The sequence below is a fragment of the Lissotriton helveticus genome, chromosome 4_2, assembly GCF_964261635.1.
Source record: "Lissotriton helveticus chromosome 4_2, aLisHel1.1, whole genome shotgun sequence".
Classification (NCBI taxonomy): Eukaryota; Metazoa; Chordata; class Amphibia; order Caudata; family Salamandridae; genus Lissotriton; species Lissotriton helveticus.
Genome location: NC_136064.1, coordinates 142,586,945 through 142,607,389, shown reverse-complemented (window position 1 = coordinate 142,607,389; position 20,445 = coordinate 142,586,945). Strand labels below are relative to the sequence as shown.

Genomic DNA, 20,445 nt, shown 5'->3' with positions numbered 1-20,445 from the left:
AACCATAATTGATGTGGTGCACAGCTTAAATTTAGCTTTCCATGACATAGGTGTAGTTTCTACACCATATAGTGAAGCCTTCAAGGGGAGTTAAATATGCCAATCAGGGGTTTCCCAAATGTTACATTATTTAGGGGTTAAAGCACATACACAGGGCACAGGATGGCAGCGCTCCAGTGTACAGAGTCTAACATTAAAATTCACCCAAACAATTTGTGTGACCGTGCAAAAACATGAACAGCAAAACTTGTCACCTGAGTGAAACAATTTAATCATATCAACTCAACCCTTGGTACTCTAAAAAATGCTTCCTATTGAACTGGAACATTTATTCAAATCTCCTGCATCACACACAAAACCAGAGATGTTAGTATAAAACCCAAGGAACCATGAATTAATCATTTTTGGAACTTGACTTAGAATCTGGAAATGTAATCCCCCTCTATTTTAAGTCTTCACAATGACCTGACACTCCTGAATCCTTTATGGTCTCTTATATCCCTTTTTATTGTTGATATCACTCTGCAAGCATTGTGTAGTGAATTTACATACTCAATGTTGTCAACTATATTTTCATACATAATGTTGGTTTCATTTTTTACAGAGGCCTTACTCTCTTGGATCTGATACACACCATATAAAAGTGCAATCAATAAATCAAGCAATAAAAGAATGAATACAGAGGATCTGTTATTGTGTGGCAAAGCTCTAAGGGTTCTATGTGTACTGCAAGCATTCAATATAATTAGGCTTTCCTCTTTTCAGTTTCAAATTTTGGTAAATTCTTGTAGGGTTTTTTCAGTTTCTTCGGTACCTTAAAAAACAGTTGCTATCAATGGATACACATTTCCACGCCATTAAAAGCAACAGAAACAATGTTTTCAGGTGTTTACAGAATGTTTTACTTTTAATTATTGCATGCTTTCTGCACTGATACTACATGTGTATAGATAGCGTGTGTACAGGATATAAGAGGTCCAAATCATTTTTTACAATTCAAACTTATTGTAACACACGTTACAGTACTTCTTTAGAGAGTCTTTTGTTATGCATGCACGCTCGTTCCTTCCAAAGTAAATGCTTATCTATGAAAGGCCCTCGCAACATTGGCACTTGAGATGGGCAACGCCAAAACAGCCAGTACACAATTTGCTAACTCTGGTCAATGATATAGCTTTCCATGCCAATACTGGTGCACCTGCCTGAATTTTGTGATTGTCTAGGACATGTTCTGCGTTGAATTGGGCACATATGCCCACAGTTATTGATGCAGTCAAAAATGATGCAGTACTTTTGAAAGACTGGAGACATCCCAGAATGGATCTAGAACTTGTGCAGAGTGCCTCCGTGAGGCTTCATTAACTTCAAATGTGGTGAAAGGACATTTCTATGCAACATTGCAAATCATTTCCCATAGACTGTAAAATAACATTTCCTGAATTGCTCCTCAATATTTCTTTGCTTACCAAGTGGCAACATTCTAACATTGCAAAACACACAAGATGATGGATGGAATGATGCACAACGGCAAAACATTCACCCCCAGTCCCAGATCTGGGTTTAATCCAGTGTTATTTTGCTCACCAAGCCACCCCAGTTCAGACATGGCGATATGCAATTCAGTCTTGACCCTGTGCCTCATGGGAACAGTCCAGACCGAACTGCCAAGCCATGTCTTACCTGGACCAGAATCAAGCATCCTAGGACCGGTTCCTGGCTATCAGCCGTCTTCAGCCAGGATAGCTTGACTCCAGTGGCGTAGTGAGTGCGGGACCCACGCCTGGGCATACCCTTCCCACATAGGGTGAACAGCAAAACACACAAGAAGGATGCTTGATTCCGTTCCAGGGAAGACAAGGCTTGGCATTGTGCTTTATCAAACATGACAACTTTCCACTCCTACGAGCACTAGTGACGTGAGCACATCAGACTCAAAGGATACCCACCTGTTTCAATTGAAATCTCACCAGCAGAACAGGGAACACATGCAAAGCAGCACACAGGCCAGCCTTTCCTCACAGACTGTCTATACCCAGGAGGGCAACTCTCACTGCAGAAGGAACTGGGAGCCTGTGGACAAGAACAGATTCCAAATGAGGAACTAAAGACATAACTCACTTTATGAAAATGAATAATATAGAGGGACATATTATTTGGTACTAAATAATGATACCGTAGAGTATTGAACCATAGGATATCATACTATTCCATACCACAGCCCAGCAAAGCAAACCATACGGGACCCCACTGTATCACTTTTAAAGCTATAACATTGTTACAACCAATGGTTAGGTAACGGGAAAGGGAGAAAGAAACATATCTGCACATAGACACTGCCTCCAGAGTTTAAACTCACCCACAGTAAGGTATTCTATCAGCCTGGGGCAAAAGAGCACATGGAATACAACCCACAAAGAACCCTTAATGGTTCTTTTTCAAGATCCTAACCTAGTTTTTCATCATCATTCTTCATCAATAGGTCGCATACCCGTCCCTATTAAACCAGGATAGGCTGAGCTATGCTACAGGAAGCACTTTAGTTTCCTACTGGTTTTCTTAATGATAAAAATATCTTTGGTAACCCTGGGTATCCCAGCAATGAGAGACGTCTATGGAATAGATAAACACAGTAATTGGGTGACTGTGGGATGGAGTGACCCTACACCCTACCTATTGTTATAATGTTTCAGCCTTTTTCCATTGGCCACTTAGGGTCCCAGGCATTCTTCAGAATTAGACAGTCTATAATCCTTTCCCTAGTATGTCTAAAAATAAACCATTCAACATGAAACAAGCACAGGATGTAGTCTCTCTCTTTTTCTTGAGCATGTAATATGTTATTCTTGTTTCTTGGATATGAATCTACTTTGAACAAATGAAAAGAAAAAAAAGAATAACTTGATTTAATTATACGCAGCAGGTGAGAGAGTATAGGTAGTCATGTCCGAAGAAAGTCTATCACTGTACAGAAGGTTTGACCGACCATATCTACAGTTTATGAGGAATAATAAACCAATCTCACATTCTTGGAAAAAGCGTATTAGTAATAACAACGAGTAAAACCATCTGATAAGGGGAACACAGGTGACTCTCGACCTCGGGGAGAGATAATATGGACCATTGTGTATGTGTCAGGGTGTCTGGTGTGGGGAGCGCGTAATCACTATGGGCCAGATGTATCAAAGGGTTTTACCCATTCTGTGTCTATGGGGAAATGTGTTCATACATATGGCCCATGTGTTGTGTGTATGCTGTGTCCAGATGTGTTGAGGTTTCCTAACTGTATGTGGCAGATGACTTTTTGGTATTTTGGGAACCTGCATCTTTGGCTAAACATATTTAATTGGGGCCAATTTCCTTAGACCTGTTTGTGGAGTAACCTTCTATCTATGAGATCAATCAGGGGTTTCCTTGTGTGATCATTAGTCTTTGGGCTAAGTGCAACCCCACCTGTGACATATTCATCAGTAGACTTAGGTTAGGGCCTGTCTGACCTGGTAACTCTGACTTAAGACTTATGGGGAGTCCTCTTGGGTGAAGTGTTCATACAGAATGGCGGTCACTGATATTTTTACTGACATTCTCATTATTATTCATCCAGTTGCCATAGCGTACATTAACATTATTTTTATCCATATCAACATCATTGTGCGTGTATAGGTTGCAACGTATATTGATATTGCATGTATTGGTATTGCCTGTGTTATGCATGCGCATATTATGGTGTACATTTACATTTACATTGTTGGAGACAAATATGCCTCTTTACAACACAATATTTACCACCACAGGGGCAGCCCTAACCACCTGAACCAGGGGCTGAATTAATTTCTGCAAACAAGGGTTCTGATGTGTACAGCAACCATTAACAAATCATAACAATATTAATAATGAAAAAAGCAAAATAAAAGTGGTTTGCCACTTGTCTGGTTTTGTATATGTTTCACAATGTTTCCGTTATACCGACAACAAATCTGAGCTTTATATGATCTTTTAAATCTTAATAAATTTTGTATTTTTCTATAATTACACACACATCTTTTTATTTACTTTTCTTTCATGGGCCAAAATACTTTTCTTTTGCTTTTTTCATTATTAATATTTTTATGATTTGTTAATGGTTGCTGTACACATCAGAACCCTTATCTTTACAACACAAGTTGTTACCACGACTTGCTCTAGATGGCACTGGACTTAGGAATAGTATAATGTATTATTCCAACTCCAGTGAGTGCAACAGTAGGGAAGGTGTTAGAATAGTGAATTATACTATTCCTAAGTTTAGAGCACCATCTTAAGCAAGTCATTTTCGCGACTTGCATAGGAAGGTACTGCGTTGTAACAACACGGTCGTTGTAATGACCGCCTTGTGGTAAATAAATAATTAATTACCGGTACTATTTTTGAATACAGTGAATAAAACAGATAGCTCAATAAATAAGAGACAGGATTCGAGGTATCTTGAGTCTGACAGGCTTTAATCAGGCATAAGGGAAGGGACAGGAACTGGATAGCCTGTACGGAGATAGAATGAAGGCAGCTGCCGGGGAAATGGGAATCGGGGGATTGGCAACTTTCAGTAACAGTACACAGTATATATATACTTAAACAATTACATTACATTCAATACAGTAGGCGTAGCAGTAGGCGTAACTCGTAGCAGTCGCGAAAGATAAGAGTAAAATGGGTGTAACAAGAAGGCGTGTACAGGGCGTATACATAGACATGTGATGTAAACGTCACAGAAGTGTCATAAATGGGGCGGAAACATGGAGGGGGCTACCTGAGCAGCTGGGACCTTTAACCTAGTGGTACGCGCAAACGGGCAATGACGTGTTACCAGGAGAAACAGGGGGCTATGACTTCTGCGCTGGAAGAGGAGACTAAAGTCTGCAGTGTCAGAACGACATGTACCTATGGCATATCTGGTATCTTGTGTTTGGAGTACATGTTGATAGAATCCAAAAGTTATCAGGGCAAAGGCTACTTGACACTAAGACTGGTGCGTGCATAATTCTACATGTATTGCGTGTGCTAGGAATATTCTATGAATATTAATACAGTATTTCTCTTACATGGAGACAGAAAGGCTAGACCATGGCTGAAACTATTGATGCGATTCAGTAGCTTAGGAATGCAGAGAAGGAGGGCTGGACTGATAACTAGAAGCATAACATACTCTTGGCAGACTGGGAGGCAGAGCCCGGCCGGGCCGGGCACTGCGAGGCAGGAAGTAAGTGAAGGGTCAGGGATGCAGGTGGGGGCTGTATCTCTCCTCGGAGAGGGTTCAGGAGACAGGAGCTGAATCTGATGTCCGGGCCCTTTTGAGGCCTAGAAACGGGGACAATTCAATGAATTAACGTGCACACTGTATAAGGTGGCAACTTAGGCCTAATACTCGTTGCTTTCACGAGAACTGGAAACTGGCATAATAGAGTTGGACACAACTATAATTGCGTCTTTAATCGATCATAGGGGGATACATGCATATCGATCATGCACATATAGCATAATATGGGGAACACGTAGGCACATATAACATGGCAAAATTTACTTTTCCACATTCCCTCCTTGTGCCCTACGTTTCCATCAGGAAACATCAATATTCATGATACCATCTATCTGTTCATATAGCATCATTTGCTCGTCTCGAATTGTCTTGGAACGGGACTTAGGACTAGGAATACAAGAGGTAGCACACATGCCGCAAATCGCAGGGCCACATTGTAAACAGAGGCAGCAACTGAATATGATCATTACTGCAATACCCAGGAATGACAATACTTTCCATCCCCAGGCAGATATGATACTCCAGAGCCAACCGGACCATGTCCAGGTGCCTGGATTCTGGTGTAACTGATGGGCAATTTTATGGAGTCTGGTTATAGCTGAATAAACAGACGGCGCGTTATTAGGAATGAAAATGCAGAAACTAGATCCGATGACTCTACATGCTCCTCCTCTATCGGCCAGTATGACGTCAAGAACGAGACGATTTTGGAGCACAACAAAACGCATAGCAGATTGTTCTTCAGTTAAGTTACCTAGAGCGGAAGTAGTCTCATTCACTACTGCTTCAAGGGTTCTGGTTAACCTACGTATTAACTTACTATTCTGGACAGGTCCTATAAAGAAAAAGAAACCTTTATTGAAGTCTTGATACTGTTCTAGAGTAGTTTCAGTTTGATCGACAATTGGGGACTCAATCTCCCTTCTATGTCTAACGTGTACTAGATGTGTGTTTCTGTGATAATCGGATGGGGCTAGAAAAACTGGTGGCAGTAGGAAAGCAATATAACATGTTCCATCCCAATCGAGGGGCAGACGAACATATGCGGTCTGACCACAAACAAAATAAGAATGACGTGAGGCCTTGAAAATAGATTTCCCACTGTCACTATACTCGACAGTAGTAGTACAATCACTATGTCCTACATGTGCGGAACCATTCTTTCTGACACATAATTCGCCTTTGACTGGTAGTACTGAAATAGCAGGCAAATCTGGAGTTGTATCGGACTGAACATTCAGGACCATGAAATTCGAAGAATAATTACCTAAATCATATACTTCATTTTCTAGATCTAACCCTGTTCTATGGGAAAGACCTTGCTTGTCTGGGAAACATGTTCTATTCAGAAGGGACATATCAATTGAGGATGACGTTAACGTGGACCATGCTCCACACAAACCATTATGTGAAAACGGATAAGGAAAAAGTGGCAGAACTCCCTTCGGTGCCTGGAAAGGGGGGAGTCGACCACACACCCAACAATTAGTGGCATTGCTGGTCTGGTGTGAATAGTGCAACATTCGGATAAATGTGTTGTTACGCATAGCAAGACGATAGGATAGCTCGTGAGGAGGCAGATCACTAAATGTGTGCTCTACTGTAGCATTAGAAAACATATGTACATGTGAAATTGGAAAACATAAATTTAAAGCATAACTTGTGCAGGTAATCATAAGACTCAAAAATAACAAAAAGAATAGAACGATAATACATCTTTTAGAGTTTTGACTAATTCTCTCACTGTGTGGGTCTGTCTCTTACATGTCAGGAACCTGTCTAACCGTTTCACCCGAGAGGGACTTAGACAATTAAACTGGCTGACTTATTTTACTAGACCGTAGCTTGGCTTTATACTCCTGCTGCGGAGTTTTCTCTAACAGGGGAAGTTTGAATTCAGAGTCTGTTTTTGGGCAGTCCCTAGGAATAAGGCAGTCTTTAATAAATGTCTTTTGTCGTAATCCATGGAACTTCTTGATATGACTGGTGTGGACCCATCCCTTCCGGCCCTCTAGCTTGACTGCGGTCCTTGTTGTTAATAACACCATTTGAGGCTCCTTCCAACGGGGCTCCAGCGGACTTGAACGATCAAAATTGCGCACCAGGACATATTCTCCCGGAACGACTTCATGCGGTTTCACCTCAGTGTTGTCTGGAAATGCAGCGGCAACCTGTGAACGACAAGAGTGTAGGGCAGACATCAAGGAAGCTAGGTAATCTGTCAGCATATTACTGGAAATGTCTGTAATACTACGGGGTCTAGGTGTACCCCACATGTTTGGAGGACGGCCGAATACGACCTCATAAGGGGACAGACCTGATCTGGAATGTGCAACCATTCTCATGTAAAAGAGCGCAACTGGCAAAGCTACTAACCAATCTACACCTTTTTCTGTACACACTTTAGCAATGCGGATTTTCAAAGTCTGGTTATGTCTCTCTACGAGACCGGCTGCTTCAGGATGGCGCACACAATGGAACTTCCACTGGTATCCTAACAGAAGGGACACATGTTTCATGAGCTCAGATGAGAATGGCTGGCCGTTATCTGAATACACGACCCTAGGTAGTCCATAGCGGGGAAAGAACTCACGAACCAACTGCCTGGCAGTGGTCGCAGCTGTGTAATCTGGAACTGGATATGCTTCTGTCCACCTGGACAAAGCGCATACAACTACGAGGACATACTTGATACCTCGACATCGCTCCATCTGAATATAATCCATTTGGAGGACTTCAAAAGGGTGGTCAGGAGGTTGGAATCCACCTTGTTCCACCGGGACACTTTTACCTGGGTTGAACTGACAACACATCATACAGGTACGGACTTTCTGCTTGGCTGCTGCTCGTAAATGCTTGTTGAACCAAAGGTTCTGAATACTGTCTAACATAGCTTTTTCTCCTAGATGTGCTGGACTATGTGCGGTATTAATAATGACTTGAACCATAGAGTCGGGGAGAAACCATGTGGCTTTTCCCTTCGTTAACCATCCTTGATCTGTCTGGACCCCTCCTTGTTCGGACCATTTCTTGATTTCTTCGGGAGTAGCGTGTAACTGTATGTCTATGACATCTTGTGTAGGGTCCTTAACTGTCATACAAGTAGTCTGATCTGGAGTGAGTGTCTGTGTCGTGTTAACTGGAATGTCTGGAGTCTGAGCTGTAAGCTTGGCTGTTCGATCTGCTAGATCGTTACCTTGGGAAATGATGTCAGCGACCTTCGTATGTGCCTTGCACTTCATGATAGCGATAGCTGTCGGTAAATGTATTGCATCTAACAGAGCTTGAATGAGGAGACCATGCTGGATCTTGGTTCCATGAGAAGTCATAAAACCTCGTTCTTGCCAGAGCACTCCAAAGTCGTGTACGACTCCGAATGCATAACGTGAATCTGTGTATATGTTAAATTTCAGGTTCTTGGCACGTATGCAGGCTTGGGTCAGAGCGACTAGCTCTGCTGCTTGAGCAGACAGGGTGTCAATACGGTGTGTTTCTATAACTTCAGTGTCAGTAGTCACTGCATACGCGGCTACTAGTTCTACTGTACTTGTTCTCATAAATGAACCATCCACATAAAGTGTCAGGTCGGGATCAGGTAATGCAATGTCTGTCAGATCTTGTCTTGGCTTCGTCATGGTGTTAACAACTTCCACACAGTCATGTGTGGCAGGATTTGAAGTAACTGACGGTAACAGTGTAGCAGGATTTAGAATGTTGCAGCGTCTGATTTCTATGTGTGGCTGAAACAGTGTCAATTCATAACCTGTTAAACGTGCAATTGTCAAGTGCTGAGTCTGGGTTCTGTTTAAAAGAACTTCCACAGAGTGTGGAACTTGTACTGTCAGAGAGTGTCCTAACACTATGGAATCACTCTGTCTGACGGCTAGAGCTGTGGCTGCAACTGACTTGAGGCACGCAGGCAGAGCCTGGGCCACTGGATCTAATGTGCTCGAAAAATAAGCACAGGGCTTGTATTGTCCTGCTTGGTCTTGTGTGAGAACAGATAATGCAGTACCATCACGTTCAGTGACAAAAAGTGTAAAAGGCTTACTGTAGTTCGGTATTGCTAGAACAGGTGCTTGGCATAAGGCTTTCTTTAACTCATTAAAAACAAGTGTATGTTCCTGGGTCCAAGGGAGGACAGTTGATACGGCTGCCTCCTGTGTCGTTAACTGTATCAGTGGTTTGGCTATAAATGCATATTGAGGAATCCATTGTCTGCAGTAAGAAGTGAGGCCAATAAAAGCTTGTACCTCCTTCTGTGTCTTGGGCTGTGGAAGACGTGCTATTAACTGGATGCGGTCAGGTGTCAACTGCCTACCCCTCTTGGACAGTAAGTGTCCCAAGTATACCACTTGCTGGACACAGAATTGTAATTTGGAAGGGGACACCTTGTGCCCCATCTCGGCCAGAAAATACAGAACTGTAAGTGACGCTCGCTCGCAGTCACGTTCCGAACGGGCTGTGATCAGTAGATCATCGACATACTGGAGCAGGGCAGTGTCAGTTGGCATGTGAATATTGTCTAGTTGTCTCTTAAGTGCTTGACTGTAAATACTAGGGCTTTCTGTGAAACCTTGAGGTGCTCGTGTGAATTTATAGCTTCTTCCACTTAAACAGAAACCGAAAAGGTACTGGCTGTCTGGATGAATGGGGACACTGAAGAATGCGTTCTTGAGATCGATAAGTGTGAAGAACGCAGCTTCAGAGACAATGGCTGTCAAGAGGGATGAAATATCTGGGACTACTGGGTACTAGGGTATGATACATTTATTGAGTTCTCGAAGATCAATCACTAATCGATATACTGGAGGTGCATTTGGATCAGTACGTTTCAGGACTGGAATGATAGGAGAATTACATACATTGGAGTCAGTTTCTACAACCACTCCTTGGGCAATAAGTTCGTCAATAATTTTAGATAAGGCTGCTACAGCCTCAGGTGGCAATTTGTACTGTCTGATTCGTGGTAATACTACACCTTGCTTCAGAGTCACACGATGGGGTGTGATATGCATACAACCTACATCAGTTGGACCTTGCGCCCATAAATGCTGTGGTACATTCAATAATCTTGGATCAAAATCTCGTAATACATAATGACCTTTGAAGTCTCTCAAAAACAAGCGGACCCCCTCTGGGGAACAACAAATTACTGCTCCTAATTCTTTCAATGTCTTAATGCCTAATACATTTTCTGGACAAGATTTCGTGAGTAACAAATCAGTAGTTCGGGACAATGGACCGACTTCTAGAGTAACAGGTTTCGATATCTCATTAACAATAGGCTTTCCTGAAAATCCAAGGGAAACATTTCTAGAGCCTGAGAGCGGAGCCCCTGGAACCTCGTCATGACTGATGGTAGTCCTACTTGCCCCTGTATCAATCAGAAACATTCTGTCTTTCCCTAATACTTGACTGTGTACATAGGGACCCTCTTGGTCTACAGGTATCTCGATGAGAGGCAAGCCTACCTCCCTCTCTAGGCTGTTTCATGAATACGGCTGATAATCTGGATACTCTGTCTGGGCATACTGGTACATCTGCTGTGTAACATGTTGTGTTGCAGCGATAGGCTGCGGTGCTGTAACTGTCTGTTGTGCATTCTGTGGTGGCTGGGAAGTCTGTGAAACTTGTTCTTGTCTAGGCGGACGTGGTCTTTCTTTAGTTTTACCAGTAGCTATGTTGTGTTTCAGAACTGCACACTCGTTTATAAAATGACCTGGCTGTTTACAGTAATTGCAGGTCCCTTTAACGGGAGCTGCAGGATGACTGGCTTGATTCGGACCCTTCTTCTGACTGTCTTGTGGAACAGATTGTGCAACTAATACTTTCATTTTCGTGTCTTTCATACGTCTTCTTTCGTGTTCCTGCTCTTCCCTGATTCTGTTCTGGTGATACTGGAGCATTTGTAACATCTGTGACGGAGTATTAGCTTGCCAGGTACTTTCGACTTTCAATACTCTATTTTTAACTTGCGGACTTGAATTCTCGACTAGTTTGGTAACAAAAAGATGAGGGTACGATTCACTACTTGTTTTCAGACCACTATTAATAATAAAACATTTTTCAAATCTAGAATAGAAATCACTAGTGTCTTCATCTTGTTTCTGTTTACAGGCTGAAATGGCATCCCAATCTTCCTTTTTCGTGGCTAGTAATCTTGGCAAAACTTGTATCAATAACTCGGGCAAATCTTTACATTTCTCCCCAAGACCGGTACCTGGTACTCGTGTATTATCTTCAGCTTCTAGAGCTGTCCAATCGATCTTTTTCTCTCCCACCTCCCATTCTTTTTCCTTGAGTTTTTCATATATGCCCGCAGGCAACAGGACCTTTAACATTTTAATGATATCAGGATAAGTGTATTCTCCCATACGGAGCATGTCTTTTAATTCACGGTGGAACCCTGCTGGATCTTTGTCGTGACAAGGAATTAGCTTTTTCATCTCTAAGAGTTCCATTTTAGTGATGGGGGTGTAAACAAATACTCGTTCTAGATCACCACCCGCTGTCCTAACTGGGTGTACTTCTCGTAACGGATTCTGTCTATCTATGTAAAATGATTTACTTTCTGGAGGTGAGACGTGAACAAAATGTGGATTTAAAAACGTTCGATATTTGTGGCGCTGTTCTAGAATGATACTAATTAAATCAGTACCTAGACCTCTCCATCTATACTGGAGTAACTCGTTCAATACATCATGTAGCGGACCTGGATCAGAATGCTGTCCCTCATACAGTGTAATGAGGTGCTGGATCATATACATACCCACCAGTCGCTGCTCGGCTGGGGGTAGTTTCAGAAACATTTGTGCCACTATTTCGTCTGGAAAAGTGGTAGAATCAGTAGTCCATCGGACTGCTGATCGGGCTAGTTCTTGTTCATGCATTGTGCTAAGCTCACTATAGCCTATTCGGGATTTCAGAATGTGATCGGTAGCTTGGAATACTTGCTCAAGAGAACCCTGTTCTGGTGCTGGAGGAGGAAAAACTTTCTTGTGATCTAGGCGTGAATGTCGGTCGGGAAGTCTAGTTCTACCTACATACGCTATTCTGGAGGGATTCTCGTCGTCTACCTCTTCAGTAGGAGAGTCGTCTTCTTTCTCGGTTACTTGTGTTGCTTCTCGTTTCTCGTGTAACTTTATTATTTCCCTACGAATTTTCTTGTACATACTCTCTATACAGTTCTGTGTCTTGTGTCTTCCCTCGGCTATATGGTCACTCCACCTGGTCAGGACTTTCATTTCTTCTTGATCTTTTTCCGGATAATCTTGTTCTCTTATTAAACAATTAATTAAAAACTTTAAAAGCATAAGCTGGGTCTCGACTTTTCTTTGAATCATGGCGTCGCGAACACTTTCTGGATCCACTCCTGTACGGATAAAACGATATATTCTGTCTAGATGTTCTCTCATATCAGGCAGGGTGTCCAAGTAGTCGGTCACCCGTCTTAAACGTAATGAATATATGACCATAGTACCATCGCCTGGAACTGGATCATAACGACATTCGGTAAGGGCTCGCTTGATATCTGTAAATGTTTGAATTTTTGGCGTACGCTGTAACGCTCGTTCATGTAGCTCAAGTAGCGTCATACGTCTGTGTTGAGGCGGGGTTCCAGGAGGACTTCCCCCCACGGCTCCTAAACTGGAATCGTCGATGGGTATTGTACGTGCTGGGAGAGTGACTGATGTAGCGGGTACATGTACTGTGGGCTGGACCGGGGGTGCTGTAACAGATGTTGTAACAGGTGCAGTAACGTGAACTGTACCCGCGGCCCCGGTGGCTGGAGGAACAGGAATTACATTATTTACGGGAACAGGCGGAACAGGATTTGCATATTCTGGGACTGTATCGTCCAAATAGGACGAGAGAAAAATATCAGCTGCGGTCGGTTTGTGACGTAGCTTAATCGGAACTAATGGCGGCGGAAAATTACATGGTGATTCCGGGGTTGCTTTTGGCAAGCCCTCGGCAAGAAGAGGATACATACCCTTAATAAGGGCATTTCTCTGTCTGTCTGACTGTTCTGCTTTAACTCGTTCACCTACTTCGATCAATTCCCTTTCTTGGGCTCTTTCTGAGGATTCCCTACTTAATTCTGTTTTTCTGATTTCTTTTTCGGTTCTTTTATGAGATTCTTTGCGCCATAACTCGATGGCATCTTTCTGGGACTGTCTGGCTTTCTTTTTCCATAATGCTTCTTCTACTCGTATGATGCACTCGGCATCCCATGTACCTGATATGGGCCATCTATATTTCTCTTCTAACTCCTTGGTATAGTCCACCCATAAGTCTAGATATAATATGGCACTTAAGCCATGCTTATGATACATAAAATGACCTGGACTGTCCCTAGGCGGGACAGGAACTGCTTCCTCGAGCAACCCTTTTCGGGTTTTTATCTGACGTAACTTGGAGAATAGAGGCATTCTAAGCTTGAATCTGAACACAATACAATACACGATAAACACAATAATGACTAGAAAAACAAATCACTCATACCACGACATTGAAAACACATTAAATAACATTTAGAATAACAGTTCGGACAGAAATATTACCTGGTATACTGAAAACAGAGACATGAATTTCTCGAGAACGGAACTTACTAGAATGACTAGATGCACTGCTAAACAGTACGAAACTTACCGGTCCCATAAAGAGACACGTCAGGACCCGCATCCACCTAGGTGAACACTTCGGACTGGATCTGCGTACCCAAACCCACGGACCAGAGACAAATTAATTGACCCTGTCTAGATACTACCCCAGCAACGGTACTCACCGGGCAGCAAGAACGGAAGGCCTCGGACTGGACTGGACTGCGACGTCGGACTACGAACTTCGGACTTCAGTTACAGGTGGGCCTCCGGATACCTCGGACCTTGGACTCTCGGCTTGGGCTCTGGTCGGGACTCGCCGCGTTCCTCACCGCCTCGTCTGGATGCTGGACCGCAACCTCCGTCTCCTCCGTGGGCCTGAGGGATACTTGAAGCAGAAATATCTGCACGTGCACGGTATGGTTCCGTAACGGCTGCAGAGGATCAGGGGGCCTGCATGGCTTCGCCGACGCGTGGGGAAAGGGCAAGTCCCTATTCGGGCGCCATTATGTGGTAAATAAATAATTAATTACCGGTACTATTTTTGAATACAGTGAATAAAACAGATAGCTCAATAAATAAGAGACAGGATTCGAGGTATCTTGAGTCTGACAGGCTTTAATCAGGCATAAGGGAAGGGACAGGAACTGGATAGCCTGTACGGAGATAGAATGAAGGCAGCTGCCGGGGAAATGGGAATCGGGGGATTGGCAACTTTCAGTAACAGTACACAGTATATATATACTTAAACAATTACATTACATTCAATACAGTAGGCGTAGCAGTAGGCGTAACTCGTAGCAGTCGCGAAAGATAAGAGTAAAATGGGTGTAACAAGAAAGCGTGTACAGGGCGTATACATAGACATGTGATGTAAACGTCACAGAAGTCAGCAAATCAAAAGGGAGAGAGAGGACTAGGTAAGCTAGTCCGGGTCCCCTGGTTATATGTAGAAATTTCAATATAGGACTAGCTAGGTTGTGTTAGTGAGACTCAGGAGGTACATCTGTGGGCAAACCATTAGGTTTGGTCATGAAGCCCTCACACACCAACCTAGTTGGTGTCATGCTTCATCATCGGGCCCACCACAGTGACACCGAATGTGTCCCGGGTGTGCTGCGACTCCAGATTACTGAGGAGCTGGTATGCTTACTGAGTGTGCAGTGATTGGTGAGTATGAACGTGAAAAGTTAAAAGCTATACAGGTGGTCCCAGTTCCCAAGGGTGAAAGGTAAATTTTAATATCTGGGCCCCTGTTAGCAAGATAAAAAGGCTTGTGGACGATGTGGAGTGTATTAAGAGCTCCTACGTCCTTTGTGGTCTACATGTTTCAGCCAGGCCTTTTGGTTAAAACTGGCTTTCCTCAGGACCAATGAGTATGTGTGGGTGACAATAAACTATATTAAGTGACTTGGTGTGTGGTAAAAAAGTGTCGCACTCGCTAAGGTGCTGTACGTGTTAGAGGGGGATTCCCTCTGCTTTAACTTGCTACTTGCTGTTAAAGCCTCATGGGTCACTTGGCAGGGAGGGGAAGAAGACCGGTAATTCCGATCAGCGTGCTCCTGCGACCTATCGTCCTGCTCCAGTGTCCCGAGTGCCCAATCACTGCACACTCAGTAAGCATACCAGCTCCTCAGTAATCTGGAGTCGCAGCACACCCGGGACACATTCGGTGTCACTGTGGTGGGCCCGATGATGAAGCATGACACCAACTAGGTTGGTGTGTGAGGGCTTCATGACCAAACCTAATGGTTTGCCCACAGATGTACCTCCTGAGTCTCACTAACACAACCTAGCTAGTCCTATATTGATATTTCTACTCAACGTCACAGAAGTGTCATAAATGGGGCGGAAACATGGAGGGGGCTACCTGAGCAGCTGGGACCTTTAACCTAGTGGTACGCGCAAACGGGCAATGACGTGTTACCAGGAGAAACTGGGGGCTATGACTTCTGCGCTGGAAGAGGAGACTAAAGTCTGCAGTGTCAGAACGACATGTACCTATGGCATATCTGGTATCTTGTGTTTGGAGTACATGTTGATAGAATCCAAAAGTTATCAGGGCAAAGGCTACTTGACACTAAGACTGGTGCGAGCATAATTCTACATGTATTGCGTGTGCTAGGAATATTCTATGAATATTAATACAGTATTTCTCTTACATGGAGACAGAAAGGCTAGACCATGGCTGAAACTATTGATGCGATTCAGTAGCTTAGGAATGCAGAGAAGGAGGGCTGGACTGATAACTAGAAGCATAACATACTCTTGGCAGACTGGGAGGCAGAGCCAGGCCGGGCCGGGCACTGCGAGGCAGGAAGTAAGTGAAGGGTCAGGGATGCAGGTGGGGGCTGTATCGCTCCTCGGAGAGGGTTCAGGAGACAGGAGCTGAATCTGATGTCCGGGCCCTTTTGAGGCCTAGAAACGGGGACAATTCAATGAATTAACGTGCACACTGTATAAGGTGGCAACTTAGGCCTAATACTCGTTGCTTTCACGAGAACTGGAAACTGGCATACTAGAGTTGGACACAACTATAATTGCGTCTTTAATCGATCATAGGGGGATACATGCATATCGATCATGCACATATAGCATAATATGGGGAACACGTAGGCACATATAACATGGCAAAATTTACTTTTCCACAGCCTTGTAAAGGTATTGCAGTGTATTGGCCACGTTGTAAAGGTTGTTGACTGTTCGAGACGGTGTGTGTGCTGTAGTGCCTGTTACCCTTTCCCTAGCTATTTGCATACTACCTAATTTGAGGACTACATTTTTACAGCAGCAGACCCCCATATATAGGAAAACACACAACAGTAGTACAAAAAGAAGAGCTGGAAATAATTACATGAATCGTGTGGACAGTTAGAGGAGGATCCAGGGGCACCTCCCTCCTCTTTCATGTCAGCTTGTAGATGATGCAGTACTTGGATAGCGAGAGCAAGAGTTCAGTTTTTTAAATCATTTACAGGAATAAACGTATAACAGGAAGCACCAATCTTGGCGCACACACCACCTTCTATCATGGTTATCAAGGCCAACACATGCCAATGTTGCATCATCATGAGGGAGATTGCTCCTAGCTCTTCCTTGACAGCGTTTAGGCTGAGCTCAGTGCTGTTAATCAACTTCAATAGTTCTCACCTGGTTATTTGTAACCAGTGGACCCTTCTGTGTTTACTTGAGTCTCTGAGTCCCCAAACCTTCACATCCTTCAGGAAGAACCTCAAAGCCTGTCTCTTCAACTGAACCTGAGATGCTCCCCCACCCCCAGCGCCTTGAGACACTAATGGGTAAGTAGCACTCTTTATAACCCCCCTGATTGATTGATTGAAAACAGGGTAAATTATGTCCTTGTACTGAGCCCAGCCAAAATAATCAGTAGTAGTTATCTTCAAGCTTTATGCTATAGAGTTGTTTTCTTCTGTAGCACATTTTGGGGCAAAACAGATAGATCTTCACCAGGGAGGACCAATGTTTGGGTGTAAATGGTCATGAGGGTGAAGAGGCCCCCACCATCAAGGGGAGAGGTAGATGTGGAGAAGTTTGCCGTACTGCCAATACATATCCATCAACGTGAAGGTGCACCATAGCAGATCCAGTAGATGCAGTATTACTTCACAGCGTAGTGCTAGGCATTTGTTGTACTCCCAGAGGCAATAATCTGAAATCAATTTGTAAAAATAATGTTGATTTGTATGTATTTTTTTAAGACCAAGAGCTACGATATACATCAGTACTTTAGGAAGTTACCATTTTTAAGAGTTTGTAGAATATATATCTTTTATGTGCCATTATGCACCATTGAAGTCAATGGAGACAAGCATAGAAATGCACATAAAGCTAGGCAATGCTTTCACGAAGTTACCTTCTCATTTCAATTCGATAGCAGGACCAGGTCTAAATTTCCAGCAGGAGAAGGTCGGGAGCAGGGTGCTGAAGTTGTTGGCAGCTGGTGCGCTACGTCTAAGGAGGCCATCTGGAAAGAGTGCAGGACAATGGGAGCACAAGTGGGAGCACACATGGTTTATGATGAGCATGGCTGGTGGGGTTGGGTCCACCAGGTATTGTGTGGCGAGCAGTCCTCACATCAGGAGCAGGAGAAGTGGAGAGGAAATATAAGGAAAGCTGTGCAGTTCAGGATGTGGATCTCAGGGGTCTCAATGTCCCTTGATGGATGCTAGCTTCTGTTGTCAGTGGAGAACATCATAGACTCTTTGTCTTGCTGTCGGTTATTGGCATGCTGCACCCCCAGTAGGTTGTGGTTTCTCCAAAGTTGGTGAAGAGACAGATCTGACCCTCTGGAGGTGGTGTACATTTTTTTGGAGGGAGTGCTGCATCAAAGTTGTAAGGGAGCAACATGTTAACAAACCTGACTAGCGCCTGAATTGTGCAGAAGAGCAATACCTTCACGTCAAGAGAGGTTCTTGGTGACTTTTCGAAGGCTAGAGGTGCTCTGGGGTTCTTGGAGTCTTCACAGGCTCAGAACAATGTGGCACACCATGGCTTTTGAGTCTAAGAGGCAGCAGACAGAGTTGGGCACCACTTTCATTTGCTGCAGGGCTTCAATTTTCAGGAAATGTGTCTTCTTGGTCCTTTTCATCTTCTTGTCAGTCAAATTTAGGTTGAATATCCAGGGATGCCACCTAAATACTGAATTTAGGGTTGTTACAGGGGAAGTCAGCTAGCAGTCAATGGGCTACCTACCTTTAGGGAGCCTAGAACCCTCTAAGTGACCACTACCTGTGTGAGGAGGAACTACCCTAGCCCTGATAGGTTGTTTCTCCACCATCTCAAAATGGTGGATTTTCAGAAGAGGGGTTCACATGGCCTGTCACACTGGAGATGGCTAAATGTGGACACTACTCCTCATCTAAATAGTTTTCCTTCCTGTCCTTCAGCCACATATGGAGCAGGAGAGGGGAGTTGGCATCCCTAACTATCTTGGAAAGTCTGGGCTGAACTTCAAAGGTGGCAACGCCTTTTAATCTTCCAACTCTGGAAATCAAGCAGGCTTTGTTTATGGCCACCTGAGAGTACAGACTCTCGCCCGATAAGGTCAAAACATGTCTGGGGTGGCAGACCTGCTATGACTAGTCAGAGACACTCCAGTGCTTTGTAGCTTTTCAAGTGACCCTCAAAATGATCTCCTGTCAACATTTACTAATACATCCCACACAAGCATCAGTGAGGATTTTTTAAGACAAGATGTTTGGTGGAAAACATCTTAGGTTACAGTGAAGTCTTCATGGAGCTTTGAAACTCTAATGACAAGTATCCAATCCATGTGGAAGAGGCGTGGCGGAGCGGGAGCATGCCTGACTTCCGGACTACGGGGTTCATGGTCCGATCCCCATTGCCGGCGGCAGGTCAGTCCAGTACCATGTGACTTTGGGCAATATCTCACTTAAGTTTCCCGAGGGCACCCAGTACCACTTCGGAGGTAGCTGTGCTCTTTACAAAGTCAAGGTTATATATAATGATATGAACTCTTTATGGCTTCCCTGTGCACTCACAATATCCAACAATGGCTCAGATATTACATGGTTGTATGTGTACATGCAGACATTCCCATACATGGGATATAGTGCCACCTGCCTTGGGGTTATAGGGCCTGCAGTAGGGGTGACTTACATCTATCTCATGAAGTATGTGAGGGAATGGCACATAGGGCTGAACACCCGTAATCTGTATGGAATAATGATTGACATACGCATGCGTTTCCATCTACAAGCATGACATGGTCCCTCACAGGAGTTTGGTTTGGAGATGAATGAGTCGACATTGCCATACACTGGCTGTTCTATAAAGTATTGCCATTTTTTCAGTTGTGAATGTGTCTATCATTGTAATAGACGGCTGTAGCAGATTTCTGCTCTATATGTGTCCCATTGTACCCCGCCCCTTGTTTGTCGATACGCAACCTCCCCTTTCTTATTTTCCACAGGTACACTGCGACCTCAATAACAGAGAAACAGGTTTAATGCATTCCTATTTCTTATCACAATTTCAGAGCACTGCTATTTGTACATTTTTTCACTTTGTTCACTTGTAGGTCCTGATGAATGCCTGTAAGTCCTAGCTAAGGCTGTTGAGGCAGAAACATGTCGACCATTTTTTAGTCCAAACCCCCCCCCCGCTTTTTTAAATAACTTGTCATACTCCAAGTGCATCAATTACTCTTAACCAGTTCTTTAGAATGCACTATCATGGAGCTTACTGGTCCCAAATACAGTACCAATAAAACCATGATCTGACTTTTTGGGACTTTTTAGACTGTCTTCCCCCCTCCCACCCCCCCATCACTGGCTCACTACTGTACCAACATTGGGTAAGAACCTCCGGGTGGAGGCTGCATAACTTCACTGACCTAATGATTATGCACACACGTGATTAAAGAAGCGGAGAACCAAGATATATCGCTAACCTTACCACCATTGTGGAGAAGTGTGGCTTAGGGGTTAGAGGCGGCAGACCCGGAATCTGAGATCGGTCCTGGACCAGGGTTCAATTCCCCGCCCCGGCGGGTCTTGGGCCAAAAAT

At 43.8% G+C, this 20,445-nt stretch overlaps 1 protein-coding gene across 1 annotated transcript in view; it reads right to left on the bottom strand.

The window, feature by feature from the left end:
• The window catches only part of LOC144751986 (vomeronasal type-2 receptor 26-like), a 70,135-nt gene extending 50,448 nt beyond the window's left edge, over positions 1-19,687 (bottom strand). The window contains exons 1-2 of the mRNA XM_078639944.1: positions 19,616-19,687; positions 1,947-2,070 (exon numbers count right to left, since the gene is read on the bottom strand). Of these exons, the coding sequence (XP_078496070.1) occupies positions 1,947-2,070; positions 19,616-19,687 (196 nt within the window). The remainder of the gene's footprint in view (positions 1-1,946; positions 2,071-19,615) is intronic.
• Between the last annotated feature and the right edge of the window lie 758 nt (positions 19,688-20,445).